At 47.5% G+C, this 20421-nt stretch overlaps 6 protein-coding genes across 6 annotated transcripts; 4 read left to right on the top strand and 2 right to left on the bottom strand.

Moving 5' to 3' along the window:
* Positions 1–3560: 3560 nt before the first annotated feature.
* Positions 3561–4236, top strand: ACHE_40096A (uncharacterized protein; the record flags this gene model as incomplete). Its single annotated transcript, XM_043278257.1, has 2 exons — positions 3561–3976; positions 4032–4236. The coding sequence occupies 2 exons, from the start codon at positions 3561–3563 to the stop codon at positions 4234–4236; spliced, it is 621 nt and encodes a 206-aa protein (XP_043136054.1).
* A 2985-nt stretch (positions 4237–7221) lies between these two features.
* On the top strand, positions 7222–8107 carry ACHE_40095A (uncharacterized protein; the record flags this gene model as incomplete). Its single annotated transcript, XM_043278256.1, has 2 exons — positions 7222–7408; positions 7467–8107. The coding sequence occupies 2 exons, from the start codon at positions 7222–7224 to the stop codon at positions 8105–8107; spliced, it is 828 nt and encodes a 275-aa protein (XP_043136053.1).
* Positions 8108–9807: 1700 nt separating this feature from the next.
* On the bottom strand, positions 9808–11601 carry ACHE_40094S (uncharacterized protein; the record flags this gene model as incomplete). The annotated part of the gene is made up of 3 exons (XM_043278255.1): positions 9808–10434; positions 11087–11359; positions 11458–11601. 3 exons carry the CDS (start codon positions 11599–11601, stop codon positions 9808–9810), a joined length of 1044 nt encoding a protein of 347 aa, XP_043136052.1.
* A 1461-nt stretch (positions 11602–13062) lies between these two features.
* Positions 13063–13705, bottom strand: ACHE_40093S (uncharacterized protein; the record flags this gene model as incomplete). The annotated part of the gene is made up of 2 exons (XM_043278254.1): positions 13063–13270; positions 13344–13705. 2 exons carry the CDS (start codon positions 13703–13705, stop codon positions 13063–13065), a joined length of 570 nt encoding a protein of 189 aa, XP_043136051.1.
* Positions 13706–15014: 1309 nt separating this feature from the next.
* Positions 15015–15344, top strand: ACHE_40092A (Clr5 domain-containing protein; the record flags this gene model as incomplete). The annotated part of the gene is made up of 2 exons (XM_043278252.1): positions 15015–15133; positions 15188–15344. The coding sequence occupies 2 exons, from the start codon at positions 15015–15017 to the stop codon at positions 15342–15344; spliced, it is 276 nt and encodes a 91-aa protein (XP_043136050.1).
* Positions 15345–15387: 43 nt separating this feature from the next.
* Positions 15388–18371, top strand: ACHE_40091A (uncharacterized protein; the record flags this gene model as incomplete). The annotated part of the gene is made up of 3 exons (XM_043278251.1): positions 15388–15406; positions 15463–15591; positions 15652–18371. The coding sequence occupies 3 exons, from the start codon at positions 15388–15390 to the stop codon at positions 18369–18371; spliced, it is 2868 nt and encodes a 955-aa protein (XP_043136049.1).
* Positions 18372–20421: the final 2050 nt, after the last annotated feature.

Raw genomic sequence — 20421 nt, 5'->3', positions numbered from 1 at the left:
CCAAAGCTGCGCGGTCTAGCCCACCGCGCCGTGATCGAGCATAGCAGCACTGCTTGCCAACCTCAGAGCAGCGGGCACAATACGGTCGCTTACCATCGCATTTCAAGTGGCGCGAGCGGCAGGGCAGACAAGCCAGAGATGAGCGTGTTGCTCGACGATTCTGCGATGATGATGTCGAATCCATGAGGTTACTCTAAAAAGATACGCGGTCGAATAGCTTCGTGGTCCTTCGTGTGAGACCTTTTGAGAAATGCGGGTATTCGGTATCCGATTATGACCCACTGTGGCGAGTATGTATTCCCTTTTCTGTTTCAGGCCCATGTGGCGTGAGCTATGCTCGAAGCGACTGGGTCAATATAAGGGTTATCCTCACTCTTCAGCTTTAGTCGCGTGGATATGGGGACTTGCCATGCGGTTAGTATTTGGGTGACACCGTATCTGCTGTTAGCCCAAGCAGCCTTGACCCAGTCCACTCTTCCTGTCGCGCTCCAACTTGATCAATCACCCCATACTTACCCTAGGCTCACCTTCCTATTAGTGATTACTTTGCTAATTTTACGACTGTATCACAAATGACTTTCATGGCTCGGAAGAGGTTGATCAGCACCAATGGCAGATATGACTTGCAGCGTCTTGGGCAAAACGGCTCCAATATTCCCTGCATACTTTTTACTTGGCTCGTAAAAATAAATTTACCGACAAAGTAGGATTTGGTGGTGTGCGAGCTGAAGCGGGTAACTCAGGATCTGATCGGAGTCGATTATCCGTATGACTGCACGAGGCCGATATGGATAGAGTGAAGGTTGTAGTAGTCTTCCAAGTATATACTGTTCTCAATCTCCCCATGTGGTCCTCTTGGCTCCAGTGATCCAGGTTCCCTTCCATTGTGAAGGTACAGTAAGATTTTGCAAAACTTGAGATGATGTATGTATTTTCTGAAAATGCTAGAGCCAAAATGAATTATATGGTGCAGTCATTAATAGTGACAATAGACAGATGGCCAGGTGTAGAGTTAAATATCCACAAAAAAATCCTGGTTTGGATTGATGACGCCCACTGGAATGGTGCTCGTGAGTTCATTTGTCGCTATTTGGGACGCTAAGAACGAAGATGGTAGCCAGAAATATCCCTTTGATGTCCGCATGAACTGCCATGTCACTAAGGTTACTTTTGATGAGTTCAAGACACCCTCCCCGTGCCACTGGTGTTGAGTTTCTCGACCGTCAGTATCTTTACAAGGCCAGCCCAAGATCCAAGACCGCTTTGTCCAGGTCTAAATAGCCACGCAATATGGAAAGGACCACACGACATACAATCTAATCACCAACAACTGTTTGGCCTTTGCGGACGGGTTGTACAAGTAAATCCATTGATCAGGCTCGTAGCACCGTACGAACTCCTAAAGAAGAATCAGGAAAACGATCGTGGAATCTGGAAAAAACATGCATCTGTCTTGGGCCATGGAAATTTTGATGAGGATTGATATGCCGTATCGAACCCCTGGATCTGATATATAGGCCAGCGTGTATACACATTTAGATAGAAGAACACTCAAGCACTCATGTGTAGATGTAGGCGAGAATATATCATCCTATTCATTTGTTTTAATTACCTCTACCACATTGGCGTCATGCAGTCCAGATAATCGACTTCCCGTCTTCCCCGATGACCTCCGAATACCCACTTCAAATTTGTTCATCGGCTAAGCGAATGACTGAGCAGAGCCGGTTGAGTGCTGCACCTACTGAAATATAATATATCACATATCACAACAGCATTGTAGACATAGAGGATCTGGTAACAAAATATAACAAATGACTAAGTAAAATATGAACAAGCAGTATTCAGAATGGCCGTGCGAACTTGGCCAGAAATTATTTGGAAAACTACTTCATACTCGAGCGTGGTTAGGCTGATTATGGTTAATTGTATTAAATGGCAATGCGATATTCATATTCCCCACCACCACAGCCACCGGAAATTAACCCTACAAAGACTTCACCGGTAGTTAACTAGTTATCGTATTTCATTCTCCGCATTCCATTCTCAACAGAACTTGATAAAAACGATAATAATCATATTCTACGTTTCTTAATAAAATGGGCGTCTTCTTATCGCAACCCACGCTGCCCGAAGGCTTTGAATTCCCGCCACCTCCCCCCCAACAAAATCGCCATATCTTTCCTCTCTGTAGAGCATACATATCCCCTTGCTAACACCCACTCAATTAGATGAACTCCGTGATCCCGACACGCATCTCACACTGGATGTCCTGGAAATGGCAATTACTCTCCCCTTGGAACATGACTCCGAACAATGGATGGTTCATGGGGAAGACCAGGCCAGTTTCAGGGTAGTCGCCTTTCAGAGCATGGCCAGCTGGCGCCCCTCAGGAGTGTAGCCATAAGGACAGCGACAGCGGGACAAAGAGGATGATGCCCATCTTGAACAGGTACTGGACTCAATCCAGCTCTCCAACTTCTGGATTGATCCAGAATACCCCAGGTTTACCATCAAGAGTCCTCAACTCCCGCCCTCATATTATTCCTCGTCCTGGTCAATAGATCTACATCCATTGATTCCAGTCAATGAATTCAGATCACTGCTTCAATTGGTGCTCATGACTAGACTTTATCAGCATGGCATTGATATGCAACGATTTTCAACGTGTCTACCGCAGTTAGAGAACGTGATAGAGAGAAGAGAGCTGAAGTCTCAAAGAGGAATTAAGTGGTGGTAAGAAGAGAAGAGGAGAGGAGAGGAGAGGGTAAAAAGTACTGGGGAAAAGTTTGGGGTGGCAAGTAACGAAGGGGAAGAGGGTGAGGTTTAGAATAATGATAGTGATAGTGGTAAGGGGTAGGATAGTCATATTGATACGAAAAAGGGGAATGGGCGGCTCTATATCAGCAGAAGGCAGGATAGAAGTGAATGCGAGGCTGAGCGACACGTTTATGATACGTGTATCACGCCACAGCAGGCACCCTGTCTACTCTTGTTCTAGTAAGATCGGCATGAACTGCGCCTCTCGGTTTCCACCATTATCACAAAATGTGACTCCCTCGGCGCTCCGTGCCAACGAACCTAGAGGCCTGGCTGCGATGTACTTTGGCCTGTAATTTGCCTGCTACAGAATCTGGGTGCACTATGTCGATTATGAATCAGACATTTAGCGTGCTTAAGAGCTGCCCACCCGGCTTAAACTGACGCTGTGCGCCGGGATGTATTCTTACCGTTTCAACTACCGCTTATCCTAGTCTAAGCCCTTTTTGGTTTGTTGTTCTGTTTGCTTTTTTAAGACTAGAGAACGTGATTGTCTAGCTACAAAATCTGGTCCACATACGGTAATGATTTTCCGCGGATGTGCTTCCGGATGTACTTCCGTAGCCCTACGTGATGCATTTCAACAAGTGTCATGCAGGGCGAGCTTGCTTTATAAAACCGCATCCCTCACCAAGCCCTCCTTCTTTTTCATCATGCTTCCATTCCTGGTCTCAATCAAACAGACACAGGAATCTTTCTGATTACTCTTTTCTTTGGCCTGGTTTTCCAGTCTTGTTATCATGTCTTGTCCACACGACTTCGATTGGCATGCGCCAGATGCTCGGGCCAATGGACATAAGCGCACCGCTGGAACACCACAGAATGTCCCCGGTCTCCTTAACAACACGTCGAACTTGGCCTTGCTCGGCCATGCTGCAGCTTCATCCCAAGAATTGCTTAACCAGGGATATCCGGGAGCTGCTGGAGATCCGGAATGGTACCTGGGAAGCCTGAGTTGGTTGTCTGACGAGACGCCGTTTGGCCAGTCTTCAAACGGGCACGATGAGGCAACTGGTCATCAAGACACTCATCATTCGATTGACGTCCCTCCATTGGATTCCAATGCCGGCTCATCTGCTCAGGTCCCTCACATACCAACGGCTGGACCAAGTGGCAGTTCTCGACGACGCACCACCAGTCTCAAAGAACGCAGGAGGTACATTTCCCTGTTATTCTGCTCTCAAGTCGGATGAATACTTATTTCTCAACAGCGATGCGGTAACCGGCGCCGGACCCGTGAAATGTGAATGGAAGGGCTGTACGTATCCCGATGTCTTTTCTCGACGGATCGAACTGAAGCGACACGTTGAGACAAAGCATATTTTCCCGAGATCTTACGAGTGCCCGGAGCCGGGCTGCCAGAAGTTATTCAATCGGGGAGATAATCTGCGCCAGCATTTGCATCGGATGCATTGAGTTAACTATGCATGGTTTGTCTGATAATTTTTTCCGCAAGGATTACTTTTGAGAGCATTTTGTGAGTGCGGCATTTATTTATTTGTTGTTTCCTTGATTTTTACATGTCCTTTTTATATAGACTCGTTTTAATGATGCATCGCGATTTCCGTTGTTATTATACGATTTAGGAGATCGATGTGTGCAAATTAGGAAACGGAAAACAACCAATTATAATATACAGTAAGCAGACACCATGTGAACATGTCGATATTTGACCAATGAGAAGACAATGTACTGGTATGGAACCAATAATTCTCAACATCGCATCGCCAAAAGGACACGGGAGAGCTTCGTTTTGCAATGAGAGCGAGCAGAAGAGTATAAGGAGCAAAAGTGCATTATGTCAAGCATTGATCACGAAAGAAAAAGAAAGAGCCGCGATGCGCTGGTGGAAAAAACATAATCCAGAGGGTACATTTAGCGCCAAAATACGCTGCCCGAAACAGCAATAAAAGCCTCGTATTACAGGATTGTTACCAAAGCCAAGACATGAGCATCATCATGAGGGCGATTGCCCAATCATGGTTTGCGAAAGTCACTAGCGAACCGTAGATTGACTGTCCTGAACCGATACTGACACACATATATATATCCCCGAAACATCCTCGCCTCGAACCTCGCGGTCCATCTTCTGCATACTACCATTTTACGCATCAGTTAAATATGCCCAGTATTTACCCCAATATTCCTGCTATAGGTCTCTCCACGGAGGCCTTATCAACCCTGGTGAAACCAGCCTCCAAGCTACTGCCCATCGGTACCCTGAACGAAAGAGACGAGAGTCCGCCTTTTCAGGTGAAATTGATTCGGAGCCGTCTCGCACGGCCCGCAACCCTATCGAGCCAGTTCTCGACGAGCCACGTCGGGACTCCCAAGACTCCCGGAAATCGGCGTAGAGTGTACAAATGCCTCGGAGGGTACCATCACTTAGTGACTGCTGGCATGAGTTCAGGCACCACTTGCCATAAGATGCGTTGACAACAGCTGTACCCGGACATTGTTGCTTTAGCAGAGTACTCAAAAATCACTATATGCCAAATCATTATTATATAGACTGTACAGAGTATAGACAATAGGCGGGGGTGCCCGAGAAAAGTATGCCGCACATTGAGTCTCAGGGTACTGCGAATTCGGGCTACATGGTTGTGGATGTAGTATGATTGGACCGGCTGTGAGTGTGATGAACCGGCTACCTCCATTGCGACGCCTTTTTCCGGGACGTTTACGGGAGATAGTAGCGGTCTGAAAATCCTACAAAGGGGGAGTGCCAGCGTGAGTTCGATTCTCTGATGGGTTTGTCTGGTGACATGAACCTCGTCCCACTGCCTGGGATGACCACCCGGCGGCAAAACATAAACAATTCAATAGCTCTGAAAGAGGATCTAATTTGAAGAAAAGGAACGATTGAATTAGATGAAGAACTAGAATACAGGAAGGCAATTTGGCCGTATTTATAGACCATCAGAGAAAGCAAAGACACTATCTAGGTCATTTTGTATACTGACAAGGGGTAGGGATTGAATTCAAGGAGAGAATGGCTATAGCCTTTAAAGGCAAACGGCTATGTGCTGGCACAGAGATTATATATTTGGTATGACCACTGTCATATAGTAACCTAATATTCTTCAAGACACTTCTACCGGGCGCATTCCGGTACAAAGGAAAGTTATATATAATCTACCTATGATTGTAATATTATAATTGATCAAAGATGGGAACGTATCCCAGAGTACACTAAAAGTAAGAAGGCTCAAGGCTGCTATAGTCCGCCGTAGGTCATTAGTATTTGTGGGGAGAAGCGGGCCGATCCTAGAGCCCATCGTATTAATCTGAAGATACGTCATTGAACAGCAAATTACGATGGAAATGCAAGATGTTTTGCTCTCTGGACGCAGGGTTTGGCTAGTGGCGACCATTCAGCAATCGCATCACGTTGTTTCACTACTTCCTTACCTGACTGATTCTACAGAGTACTTATCTGCGTAGCCTGGCGGCGGCGATATACCCAGCAACGCATCACGGAACTGTAAACTATTGCCCAGCGCGAATTGGGGGTGCTCCGGCACTGTCAACCTCCTGTCAGCCTTCGATTCCGGAGCTTTTCACCGGCCGCTCTGCGCGCGGTTGTGAGATAGCGACGCATCAGTGGCGTGCCAAATTACGGTTACTTGGGTCAATGCATTCCAAACGCAGAATGCAGATACCAATTCCATAGTCGGTCAGCGGGCCGCGCCGTCTGCTGGTGGTATTCAGCCCCAGATTATGTATAGTAAAATATTTCGTCCAATCATAGAAAGTGAAGTGGAGCGGCGATGCATTCGAATGCAGTCAGAATGCGGTGGCTGACTGACCTTAATGTTGATACGTTATTCAATTCTGCGTGCAGTACTATGTAATCGGTGAACTGTCTGTTCTCTGTCCACGTGCCTGGAGTAGTAAGCGCTGTAGTATTTATTGTAATATTCGTCCATTCCCCTAGATTTGCCGAATTCGGAAAATATTTCCTCAACGCCACCAGTCCTTTTGTCGTCTACGATGCTCGCATAGGATGTCTTAGGCACTATTCGGAGTGAATAGAGGATGAATCCATTGTAGAGGCCTATTCATAGACAATCTGGTGGTCGTTCAACTAATAGAAAGAATCATTGCGCGCAAGGGCGCGAGGGATCAGAGCATCAATGGAACGTAAAATGCATAATCCGTGTATGTCCTGGCTATGGTAAACAGATGCTGTATGCATAGCCCTATTCCCGAATCTCATCAGTCAAGTGACGGTCAGGTCGTATACGTAAGGAAACGCTTTTGCTGCAGCCGTTTTCGTAAGTATCTTGCCACTGTCTCTTCTATAAAGAACCATCTCCTAGACTGACGGATTCACCATCTCTCAGCATCGCTGAACAACTTTGCCTCAGAGCACTGCACCTCGAAAAACAACAGACCAACATGGCTTATAACGGCACCGCCAAAGAGACTGAGCCGAACACTTGGCTGCACTTGAACGGCACTGCAGACCAGATCCTCGACCGCTACTGCGTCAGTGAGCTAGTCCGAGGCTGGCCATTATACGTGGATTACTCGGAATGGAAGAACTACCGCGCCTGCTTCGCAGACGACGCTTGGGTGCTTACCTGTACGCACAATACCCACACCCACTACCTATCAAGACTAACAAAAAAAAAAAAAAATAGTGTGCAGTGGCGGCTCCCAGCCCATTGACAACTTTGTCAAGAACTCCCAGACAGGCCGCAAGAATGGAGTCTTCATGGCTCACCGCGAACTCGGCACCCTTGTCGACCTCAACCCCAGCACCAACCGCGCCGTTGGCAAGATGAAAGTTACCATCACCCAGCGCTTCATCGACCCTTCCACGAAGATCGAGTACGATGTCGACTGCGACGCGCGCTTCATCATGTACTGCCTGAAGACCCCTGCCCCCGCAAATACTGGAAGTCCCGTCCCAGGCACTGGACTAGGCCCGCGTGCGAATTCAGGTGGATGGAAGATCCAGTACGTAAAGCTTATCTATGAGAAGGATAAGGTTGTTTCTGTGGATGGGAAGACTGTGCCTACGTTTCCCAAGGAGGAGCTGGACCAATATCCGTATGCGCATCGGTATTTGGCGGCTGCGCGGGCCAGACAAGGGGAACATCCTAGGAAAGACATGCCGACGTTGATTGAGACTGAGCAGTTTTGGAACATGTATCATGCTATCGACGAGTGGTTGAATGGGCAGGATGTGAAGAAGACATTGGGAATTCGAGTGGATGTCTACAAGTATGGAGCACTTACAGGTACTCGTGACTGCGATAGGTACTTGAATCTAGCCTAGCCGATAGGCCAGCAATCAAATCAACCGTCTGTACTCAAACAGAATACCGCTCTTCCTGCAGCTATACAGAGCATTTCAGATAGATACTCCCTTTATACGATGGCTATGTTGTCTGCTGTACTTTTTATTTTTCGACATCAAACATTGTGTTCCCTTTCTTGTCCATATATCATTTAGCCTTTGCCATCATATTTCTCCTAAAGAGGAATGGGAATGAAGCAAAAACAAAAACATACAACAGCCGGGATTCGCTGGTGGTCACCCACCCAACTACTAACCGGCCGGCGTGTGGCTTAAGTACGGCTGAGCGGACGGGAAGCCCTGTTCTCCACACCCTATGGTCGTATGTACAAATCTTCGGTCAGAACCATAATATACGGCGCTGCTATTATTCTCAAATGCTGTTCACCAAATATATATCAATCACCCGTTCTATAGGTCCAACACATATGTATTCCTGATTCTAGAAGACTTTCTTTTTGTGGTTAGCTGATGGTGCCAGATTGTCGTGAGACCCTGTTTTCCTGCCCAGTCTCGATGGCTTAAATCCTGCCGTTAATCTTTACGGCAAGTCAAAAGTCAAAGTTCGTTTTTGTTTCGACCAATAGACATGGCACTTTAACACGCGGCCTGGCTCCAATTGTGTTGTCCAGGTCCTTTCTGGACTTTGTTCGATATGCTCTTCCCAAAACAAGAAAAGCATACGTAAGAGCGATATTTGTTTCGATAAAATGGTCATTTTGGACTTCAGCAGTTTTCATAAGTGTTGATTGCATGGTCAACGTCTTTGATTCTTCTATGGTGCTCAAATCGATATTTGTACCATTCGCCAAGTTTCTCTAACCATTGAGCTTGCCAATCAGCCGCGTCCGAGTGATCAAGAACTTCCAGTCTGATTTCGATTATCTGATTTATATCAAACATGGCCTTTGTTTCCCAGTACCGCTGAAGAGGACTGCCTAGGAGGAGAGGTAAAGATCGCATACGTCATGAATGTCCTCGAGGTATAGCCTTGGCCTTTTGGCGTTCAATATTGCGATCGAGTCACTCGAGAAGTTCACTCCGACCCAGTTTGCGCCCTGTGGTGGGAATGGGATCAGGCCTCAGGGACGATCTGGGCGATTGATGATCTGCGTTGTTCCTCCTGGCTGCCATTGCATCGAAAATCTCAATGCATCAAGCACCAAAAGGACGGTGTGATCTGTCAGACAGCAGGGATAATAAGACAACTTCAATCGATTCCGATTCCAACAGCCTGCCCTCTTGGATGAGGTCCTTGTCGGGGTAAATCCTTCACAGACTATGGCGCCGGCCGTTCAATTCTGGGTCCGAGATGGAAGCTTGGTTTAACCACACACTTAAGATATGCAAAGATTATAACCAGGCCCCCCGAAATATTTTCCCATTTGACTTTCAGAAATTCGTGCTCGTGCATCAGGACACCAGTCCCCGAAACATGATATTGGACGCTACTGGAAAGTCTGTTTGATAGACTGGGCACATGCGGGTGCTTACCCTCCTGTATTTGAGCGAGCCGCGATAGCTGAACAGCACGATTTCCCGGAGTTCAACAGAATGATACTTCATGTCATGCCAGATTACGACGTTGAGGTGCGGCAACTGCAGTCAATCTGGTATGGATTATCAGTTGCCAGTCTTGCGTAATCACCCACTTCTTTCTCCATCACTTGAACAGGTCGTTAAGGAGAACTTTCATCAAACACCACAGGATGAGCCCGCAGAGGTAAAAAGCAGGCATAGCAACTGTATATCAGTTCCTGTTCTTGACGATCTTCCTCTTGTCGTTCTTCAGCCCGTTTCTCCTTGAGAACACGACCAATCTCAGAAAGACTGGTGATGAAGACCTCAGTGTCCTTCTCCAGGTACCGTTGAAATGGTGCAGCCCCAATTGCTGCAATATCAGTCTGGACTGTTGGTTGGTTTGTCGTCGTCTTCCTTCGGGGCTTTGAATTGGTAGTGATGGCGCCAATTTCCTGGCCCTGCAGGGTATGTGACACCTTGGCCATATCTGAACGCTGGCCTGATTCCTCTTTCCAAGGAGCTTGATAGCGTTCCCTTTGCTCTTCCTTCTCAATTTGGCGATCACGTCGCTCCATGTCGGCCTGGTGGATGGAGTCGGGCTTAGGACACTGCAGTCCCTGTTTTAGAGCCTCCAAATACTGCTTGCTCTGGACATCGCCCAAGTAGCTCCGGTGCTCCGGCAAAACCAGTTTTCTGTGCTTTGCATTCAACCAGACATCATGGCTATCGAACCACTTCCGTTCAATAATCATGTCATGCTGGCCCAAGTCGGAAATTAGGAAGGCCTGGTTCAGGAATCATCATCCGCCAACAAGGAAGTGGCGAACAATAGCATCAGTGGTGGTTGAGCCAGCTCGTCCATCATACCCCTTTATGCCAATCGGTGTGTTGAGTTGTCGGGTCCGGATTCCCAAAAATTCCGCTAGTTCTGTCGCTCGTTGGGTGTCCATGAAGTGGTAACCATTTGCTCCAGTGTCGGCTAGGGTATTCAGGGGGATACTGATTCCATTGCTACCTGACTATTCGCATTGAATCCTTGTCCTCCAACCAGTTGGCTAAGATCCAATTCACCTAGGTCAACATCATCTAGCCCCAGGTCGGAGAGACTCTCTTGGGCTATATTTTCCCATGTCATCATTCTGTTCATTCTCGGGTCCTTTCTGTTTAATATCCCTCAATTCAGGGGTTGATGTTTTGGTAGAACAGTCGCAAGCAAGATGTCCATGTTCCTGGCAATGAAAACAACGGCCTTCATTCATCAATTGATCACGGTCAACATTATCCATACATGGGGTGGTAGGGCTGGTGCTTTGAGATGGGGTTAGTTCTTTTTTGAAGGTCGTCCCAGTTCAACTGGATCCCTTGCTCGTATCCTTGTAGGGGGGTGGACGTCTGATTCTTCTGAGTCCAGTGTCTGGTCACTTCAAGTCGGCTTACAGTCTGGGAGGCAGCGCTGGAGAATTCCTGGAATGTTCCATCGCTAATGCTACTGGAGATGCACAGCTCCTGGAGCTTGGTCGTCAATTTCGTGTAGAGCTCATCTCTCAAATCATCCTCAGCAACGCCCGCTTCAGCTGCAAGGCAGAGGGATTCAGACAGGAAGTCATGAAACTTGTCACTGGTCTTCATGTACAACTGTTGGAACTGGTGCTTTGCAGTGGTAACACGGTTCGGATCATTATAGATTGTTTTCAGGTGATTGAGCGTATCCTTTGAGTCAGTATATGGGTTTATTGCACCATCTCACGTGCGTGAAGTGATGCATTTCCAAGCTTTACCATCACATCAACTAGCCACATATGCTATACAAAAAGTTGGGAAAGGTCAAAGTGGTCTGCATTGGCAGCAAGCTTCTGAGACATCAGGAGCAGCCAGTCTTCGAATCGGGGCTCCTTTCCATCGGTAAGCATTGGAGGATCTGGGATCTTGGTGGATTTGCTGTTGTTGGGCATTGGAGAGGCTTGACGGCCGCTGGCACTGTCAACCACCAGTCAGGCAATTTAGCTTCCAAATGCGTCACGTTCAGCCTTCACATCAGTAAGCTGCTTCTTGGTATCTTGGAGTTGCCCCTTCATCTTTTCTGTTTCACAGCGCAGAAGCGCAATTTCTCCATTCTTGACTTGACCTTGGAGTCTTCTTCAGCAAGAGGGGCCTTATGATTATCAAGACTGTCATCATGCTATTGATGAATTGCTTGGAGCTTCTCATACAATCATTCCGGCTCATTTGAGGCATATTGCAAGAGCTCCTCCAAAGTCATCGTACGTTGTTCTTCATTCTCATCTTCATCGATGAAGATGGGGTTTTGTCGGTTCTCCCCGTCCCGTATCGGTATTTGCTTCATTTCGGTTTGTATCATCGTCGTTCATCCCGTTTCGGTTGGCTCTGGTAGAGGCAACAGTGTTTCTTGGGCGAGGCATGCCTGCTGGGTTCGTTGTATTGGTATCGGTATCTATCGGTCAATCGGAGGGGCACACTACTATGGCTCTACGATTGCTGGATCGAGCCAATGAAGTAGATGTGTGGAAAGAAGAAAAAAAGGCGAGATTCGATATTATGTCACGGACTCGGAATAGTAGATACTAAAGAACTGAATTCCTATGTAGATTATTGTAGCCATCGATGAGAATATTGAATCTGGAGAAGAAAAGAGAAGAGGAAATCTATCCAGATAATGAAGAGATTTTATAGGAGTTGTTGGCGACCTGGCTGAGTAGCAGCATTTGTGATGTATCATCCATTGCTGCAGTGTTGAGCCGCCATATATGAGCCGTCTTATGTGAACCGTCACAGACTGGCAGCTTCCACTTGAGGCAGGAGAGGATCGTTCAATCGACCAGGGTTGTGCATGGAGCGTCAAATCTCAGGTTTTTGTCAATGCATGGGTGCAGATGTCAGGACAGGATAATTTAATTTTGTTAGGGGCTAAGCCCGTAATGCTAATGACTAGCTATCATACACAAGACTTCGTTGAAGAACAGAAGAACTGATGTCCGATCGGACGGCTCTATATACAAATGTACATCGTGCGGGGTACGTAGCCTGGTAACCACTCCGATAATTCCGACTAACATATCGTTTATTCTACAGGCACAGCCTGTGACAAATGTTTATAAATGCAGTTATCAAGCTTGAGTTTACCATCAAAAATATCAATCGTTATGGGCCTTGACAGGATCAGGAGTGACAAAGGCCTTCATTAATACAGAGAAACACATGTACAAACTTAACTCTCCTAGTAAAACACCCACATATTCCCAGCGCAGCTTTGAAAAAGAAAAAGAATCGAAAAAAAAAAAAAAAAACAAGAGAGAACGAGAGAAAAAGAGAAAAAGAAGAGAGAAAGCAGAGAGAAAGAAAGACAAAACACCAGGAGAGCTCTGATTTTGAAAAATCAAGCCCGAGTCGCTCGTCTAGCCGAGCCCATGACGGTTCTTCATGTGCTGTAGTAAATTGTCTCCCCGGTTACACACTTTGGTACAGTTTTCCACAGGGCAGGGATGTGCCAGGGGAGCGATATGAATTTTCCGAAGGTGACGGATAAGCTCGTGCTCACGGTTGAAATAGCCCGAATAGCGGCAACCTTCCCACTTGCATTGCAGGGGAGCACCCGAAAGATGGCTGTGAAATAGTTAGTTGACAGATACGGTTGCATGATGCATATATGTACGGGATTGATGGAGATGTGCCGTACTCGGGTGTTTGTCTTGTATTTTTCTTCTTCGTCTGAGACTGAGACTTTGGTTCCTGGTGAACGCTGCCTTCCACCGAAGGCTGGTGGGAGGTGGAGATGGTGCCGGTCGGATCGGAATGGTCTGAACGGTCGGGGTTCGGGCCGCTAGCCACGACCCGGGGACTGGGAACGCTGGCTGACATGACACGGCAGGAGACACAGTCGGGGGGATAGCATCCCCAAGGATGCACCCCATCCGCAGGTAATTCCCAACTAAGCCCAGGAAGCTGGGGGAGAGGGACTGAGGGCGAGGGATCTGCTGAATGGTACCCGAAGTAGATATTGCCCTGATTCCAGCTGGATTGGTCGGCGGGCCAAGCCATGATGTCCTTCAGAAAATCAATTCAAGCGAGAGAAGTGCACTCCGTACTGTATGGACGCTCTGGAGCGAAGGTTCTTGAGGGGATGAAGACTGCATTTCGTCGGGGAATGAGATATCCTATATATACCTATACAATCAATGCATCTTCAAGTACCGCCTTGTTGTAGGATTGCTTTCTCCCTACTTTACTGAGCCCAGATGATGATGGAAACATGGTTGATCATTCACCGATGTGGAGCCGCCTGAGAAGAAACTGTGACTAAGCCAGAACGAGACGACCTGTGGATACCGATATATGCGAAAGAATCCAATCAATATCCCAGCTTGTCTGACATAATGACATAATATCTGCACACTACCCACTTTTTGAAACTCTTCAGATTAAAATATCTGCGCTGATTGGCTAACGATCAAATCGCAACATTTTTAGTGTGGGGCTTTCATCTTCTCTCCCATTGGCCCCTAGCTTTTCTGTCCGTTTCCCTTTTTGGTTTAAACCTCTTGGCACAGATCTCCTCTCCATTTGAAGTAGGGCCGTACGACGACCCGTGTAAGAGTACTGTAACAGCACAGCTTCCTTCAGATCTCACTAGCCACATGTACCGTCCTGCGCCACATGTGACTGACGAATCAACGGTTTCCCGTTCCCCATATCGAATTTTATCGATCTCACTATCTGTCACGGTGCTAGTCCGTGATCTATGCACGTGATCGGGCACGTGACCCACAGAGTTATCTATCTGCGCCAACAAATCCTGTTGCAGCTCTTCGAGCTGCGTCTTGTCTATGAACCTGTAGATAGCCTGACCTGTAGCTTAATCTGTTCGTCAATTCCTACTATATATTCCTGCACCTGACCCCGCACCCTGACACTATCCACTAAGTTAGTTATCTGTTAGAGCATTCAGGCCTATTATGTCTTAATAACACCAGAATTACTGTAGTTCTATGGCCTGCAAGACCTTGAATGTTGCTCCTCTTTCTCTTTTTTTATTAGGCACCTCGAGCGTGCTCTCTGACTTCCGCGGCGGCCATTAACCTTCATTCAAATAAAGTATTATTTCTTTTTTTTCTTTTTCTCTTTTTCTCTTTTTTTTTTTTGCCCTTTTCATATTAATTTTCTGACTGGGAATGGCATCCTTTCTACTGTAAAAGTGAGGCAGAGCTGCGCTGCTCATTAGTGGATTATATTATAAATAGTACAGCCTTGACGATCTGTAGCCTTGTTTCGTGTCCCTTAAAAAGAGATTTCCCGTCGACCCTGATCTCACTTGTTGCTTACTCCATGTCAGCTCTCACAATCACCAGCCATGGCGGGTGCAGAGTGGGAACCTTTCAAGCTGGAGACCGAGCGTCTTTATTGTTATGAAAACAAGACATTGCGTCAGGTCAAAGATTATATGGCGTCCAAGTATGACTTTGACAAGTCGTAAGTGTCGTTCCGGATTCGGTTCATTGTTCACTCGGCTTACACAGGACACAGTATACAACAGTACCAGAGGCAACTCGCGAAATGGGGTTTCCGCAAAAACCCCACGCGACCGGGTGATTGGGAGTTTATCGGGCGACGAACAGAGAAACGAAAACGAAACGATGATAAGGAAAGCGAGGTTCATGTCTGGGGTCGAGCTTCGGCCTGAAAAGATCAAAAAAGAAAAATACAGGGAGGCCTATGTGTCGACGATGGACATATTCGCTAGTGGTAAGATGGAAAACTCAGACATACTTGCCCAGTTTACGTCGTTAATCCATTCCAAGCTCCATCGCCGGATACCCCAGAATGGGTGGTTGTTTGCACCCCGGTATCACCAGGGATGCGCCTTGAGTGGAACGCCTCTCTTCCATGGTTGCGATTCATTAGCCTGTTACGGCCCGGACCGAACCAAGGTATGACTCAGCAGTCGCAACTTCCTTTTCAATGGACTGATCCCAACTCTCCTTTTGCAGATGCACCCTCTCCGTCGTCGTCGCTTACGGTACCCTCACCCCGGGAGGTCAATGTGTCCTGTCACATTGCCAGCCGGGAGCTCATGCGACGTTTGGCCTCGATAGTACAATGGGATAGACTCAATAACCCTCCGAACATTTACAGTAGTTCCCGAACTACGGCGGCTCTGATGATTCTGATGCCAGAGGACTCTGAGGTGAAACACCTTACCTTGTCATCCGCCTTGGGCGATTCCAATCAAAGTGGCAGGAACCGTTTGATTCTGGAGCTATTTCTTCTGTCAAATAACCTCGTCTCACACGCACCTGGTGGACGGTCGGAAGGGAGTATGCTGTCCGATGATAGACGTGTCATGGAGATGTTTAACGAGTCTGGGTGGAACAACATCAAGCATATTCAAATGCTGTTATCGACTCACGAGCCGACGGCAGGCGCAATCGCAGAGAAGCTGTTCGCAAGTGCTGTAAGATTAGTCGCTATGGACACGGTGAAAAACATGCTCGAGGCAGGGATGGATCCAAATGCAACAGTCGACACCATCCATTATGGCCCTGTGAGCTCCCTGCAATTTGCTGCACTATCAGGCAAAAAGGGCCTAGAGCTCATGCAACTCCTTCTATCATATGGGGCCGATGTGAACTTCTCGCACAATGGGAATTCCGCTCTGGAATTTGTTATTTGCGGGAGCAAAATGGTCAGTCAAGTGCTCCTAGATCACGGAGCTATAGTGACGCCGTCGTGCCTTTCTGCCGTTGCCACCTGCAAAATCATTGACGACTTTGTCATGAACATTATCAACGCCTGTCCTGATGTGAACGAACGAACCGGGTGGCAGGACCCTAGTGCTCTCACTCGCGCTGTATCGCATTCGAATGTTGAAATGATAGGCCTGTTACTCGGGAGAGGCGCCGATGTAAACGAACTGGTTGCCATTGACTTTGACAATGACCTGGCAGTTACCACAGTGCTAGGACTTGCAGCCAAGTCTATGAATCCTCAGATGGTACAGCGTCTACTGTGGGCCTGTCGGAACGTCAACCCCGAGTTCGACGGCCTTCCTTATGTATCACCACTCGCACTAGCTGTAGAGACCGGCAACGTTGAGATCACCAGGCTTTTGCTTCAGGGTGGGGTGAATATTGAAGTTGCCGATGGGCAAGGGAGCATGACATTGCTTGAACGTGCCACGAGGAAGGGCCCGAGCCTATGGCGATTGTTGATGGAATATGGTGCCCGAGTTGACAGGCCTTTGTCCGACACAAAGCATCCGTCTTCAGCCATCCTTGTTGCTATCAAGGAAAAGCAATCTGATCTCGTTGAGCTCTTGATCAACAGTGGTGCAAGACTGAATGATGAATATAGCCAACCCCCTGGTACTGTTCTTGGCGCAGCCATTGAATTGGGAGACCCAGTCTTGATCGACAAGCTGTTGACTGCAGGTGCCAGAGTGCTGAAAGGAAAGCTTTTAAGCCGCATTGGGAACCTACATACTGCGATGCATCTGCAGCAACGTGGCGTTTTGCAAAGGATTTTGCAGATCTCCGGACCGACGATTTTGGCGGCCGCATTATCGGCCAGAGATGATGATTTTTCCCACTACCTGCTTGAGCAAAATGCCGATATCGCAAAAGGATTTACCAGTTCTCAGGACTCCAGGTCGGTGAAAACGCCATTGGGAGCGGCAATACGGACGGGCAACTTTATCTTCGCAGGGACTCTCTTGAGCCGTGGCGCCGAAGTCACCGATGGCGACCTTGCGGACGCAATAGGCCATCTTGTTGTGAATGCTGAATTTCTTCAACGCTTACTGTCTGGGGTTCGCGGAAACATCCCGACTGCGGTGGGAGTTGCGGTGCTCGGTAACCACCAATACTTAGAAGTGCTTCGAGAGGCAAATGTGGACCCCACCGGGGCACCTCAGCTGTTTCAGGACTTCTGGGATCTAGAAGAATTCGAATTTGAGCCCCCGCAATCGGTCCTTGAAATAGCGGTTATATTGGGCAAAGAGGCTTTGAGTCTACTTCTTCACTGGACCACCTGGAATCCCAGGCTGACCGGTCGTGCCTTAGCCGCTGCGATCGTTTTCAAAGAATGCGACCTTGTCGACAGTCTACTAGCATGTGGCCCTGACATGCAGCAGGAAGTCGCCATCCGATATTTACTTTGGGAGGACGAAGAGGATGAAACAGCGACTGAAAGGCACGAAATCTTCACTCCTCTCCAGGCAGCGGTCAAAGAGCAACTGGTTCCTGTGGCGAAAGTCCTCGCGAAGTCTGCCGATGTGAATTACCTAGGCGGTGGTGCTCGCCGCCGGACGCCGCTACAGCACGCAGTTGAGAAAGGAAACATGGAACTCATCAAAATGCTCCTGCAACATGGGGCTAGGGTTGACAGCCCTCCTGCTAGGGACGGGGGTGCTACAGCTCTACAAATCGCAGCATTCCAGGGATACATTGGTATTGCTCGAAGATTAATCGACTTGGGTGCGAGCGTCAATGAAGCCCCTGCCAGATTCAACGGACGTACGGCTTTGCAGGGCGCGGCAGAACATGGTCGAATCGATATGTTGCAGATGCTGCTTGATGAAGGGGCGTTGATTGTCGGCGATGGTGAGCAGCAATATCAAAGGGCTGTAGAGCTTGCGGAGCGAAACGGACATAAAGCTGCTGCCCGACTTCTGAGGTCTTACAGGAACTCGGTTCAGTTGAGTACTCCCTAGCTCCCTAGCTGTTCACGAGCTTGAAAAAAAAAAATAAGAAAGCGGTGGAAAAGGCTCTTAGATGCAATCATCCAGAGTGTAACCTTGACAATGGGCTGGCATGTCTTGATAGTGCAATACAAGTATATTTCAGACTGGAATATACTGCGCATGTGAGATTTGGCCAATGGAAGAAGTACGAGGTTCTGGGAAGGATCGATTTCGGAGCCACGCGGCCCAAACCGTGGATGCTCCGCCAGGTTGATTTGCAAGGAGGCCATGGAATGACCATTTGAGGGGTATCTTATCACTCTAAATGGTAGTCCTTGAATTTGTTGAACCGGACAATGTCCAACTGCCGTGTCTGGGTGCTACCCGTGTGACGGCTCAACGCCGCTATTTGAGCAAGCAAACAAAGAAAGCATTTAGCGCGGCCACACACCCCATGGATAAAACTCCTTTTCTCCTGTAGATAGATTCCTCTTCTTCTTTCCTCTCCAGATTTGATATTCTCGTCGGTGGCTACAATAGTTTAGATAGGAACATTCATTCATTATTATCTACTATTCCGAGCCCGTGACAAAGAGTCAGTTCATCGCTCTTTTCCAGTTATATCAACAGCTACAAATGGGATCTCGGACACATTGAACAAAATTACAGAAGAAGGAAGTATTCCATTTGATATCAATGATGCAAGTGTCAGATTCCGTTATCAGAATGGTAGGATCCACAGGATACTCTTGGATGATAATGATGAACTTGCAGTTCTGCCATCGTCCTTACATGCAAAGTAATTCTTCTCATATGTCCCTATTGCTGTTCTGATCTGACCATCTTAGATACTTCGAATATTCGATTGGCACAATGTCAAAACCCCTGCCTGCCGGATTTGGCTCACTACTGAAATTATGTAGAGGGATTCTCAGCAAATTCTCCATGATGAACTTAAGCTATTCAGCTAAGGGCAAAAAAATGTCAATTGCATTAAAACCTAAACCTGTGGAAGCCCAATGCCAAGATGAATTCTACAGGGAATTCACCCATGTAGCAGGGCGAGGTGTACCGATATCCTGTATCCAGTGAATGGTCAAGGAGCGAGGATGGTTGGGTGGATTACTATATTCCAGAAGAGGAATGGGCGATTAAATTGTTGAGAGATCATGATAAAGTTGATGAACATATCTCTCGATTTAAGGAGGGCGGAAAGGATCATCCCTGGCTGAAGGAGGGAATGGTCATGGATTGCCAGGATTGGATCATAATTGACTGTTCAGTGCTTGATCTTCGACATGTATGAGCCTGTCTACCATATATATATGTATAGTAACCTCGCCACTATCCAACCGGCTTTTATTCAGCTTTCATCAGGATTCAGGTTGGGTGGAATAGTAGTGCACGAAGCTTTGGAGGGCAATGTCAAAAGAGGAGGCTCTGGCTGGGCTTTCCTGCTTCATGGAGGAGACTTTGTTGTCCAGTAGAGTTAGCAACTCCAATTTATCCTTGTCTGCTTTCCTTTTACTTTCGGCCCGGGCTCGTAGGGCGGTGCTGGCGTGTTTTGTGGGCTCTAACTATAGCTGCTTGTTTCGGCTCTGAGGCTCAGGTAAGGTCACTGGGGCCTGGATGTCTACCTCGGTGTCCGCAGCTTGTGGTGGCCAGGTTGGGATTGCCATGGTTGGGTCATCTGGGTTGCCCACAGTCTATTTGTTTGGCTTTTCTAGTTTTTGGAGTTTTCGGGTTTTCACTAGCGCAGATGTCTTGTATCCGGTGGTTGTTCCACAGCTGGGGGACACCTGGGGCATGGCCTCTGGCCGAATTTTGGGTGACAAGTGCCATCGAGCCGTCCAGTTATGTTTTTGTCTATTTGTCGGCTTGAGGAATGTGGCTGTCTGTGTTCACGCTGACCTATATAAGAATCTCCGGGCCTCGGTAATTGAGCCGACTATTTACGGATTGATAAAAACGATCAATAACGTCAAAACGTCCCTAGAAATACATGAGGCAAGAAAATGAAGAAGAAAAAGGTGATGTTCAAGCGAAGCAATGGCATACTTATAAAATAATATTTTTTCAA

The sequence above is a fragment of the Aspergillus chevalieri genome, chromosome 4 (assembly GCF_016861735.1).
Source record: "Aspergillus chevalieri M1 DNA, chromosome 4, nearly complete sequence".
Taxonomy (NCBI): domain Eukaryota; kingdom Fungi; phylum Ascomycota; class Eurotiomycetes; order Eurotiales; family Aspergillaceae; genus Aspergillus; species Aspergillus chevalieri.
This window is presented reverse-complemented; position numbering and strand designations above follow the sequence as displayed.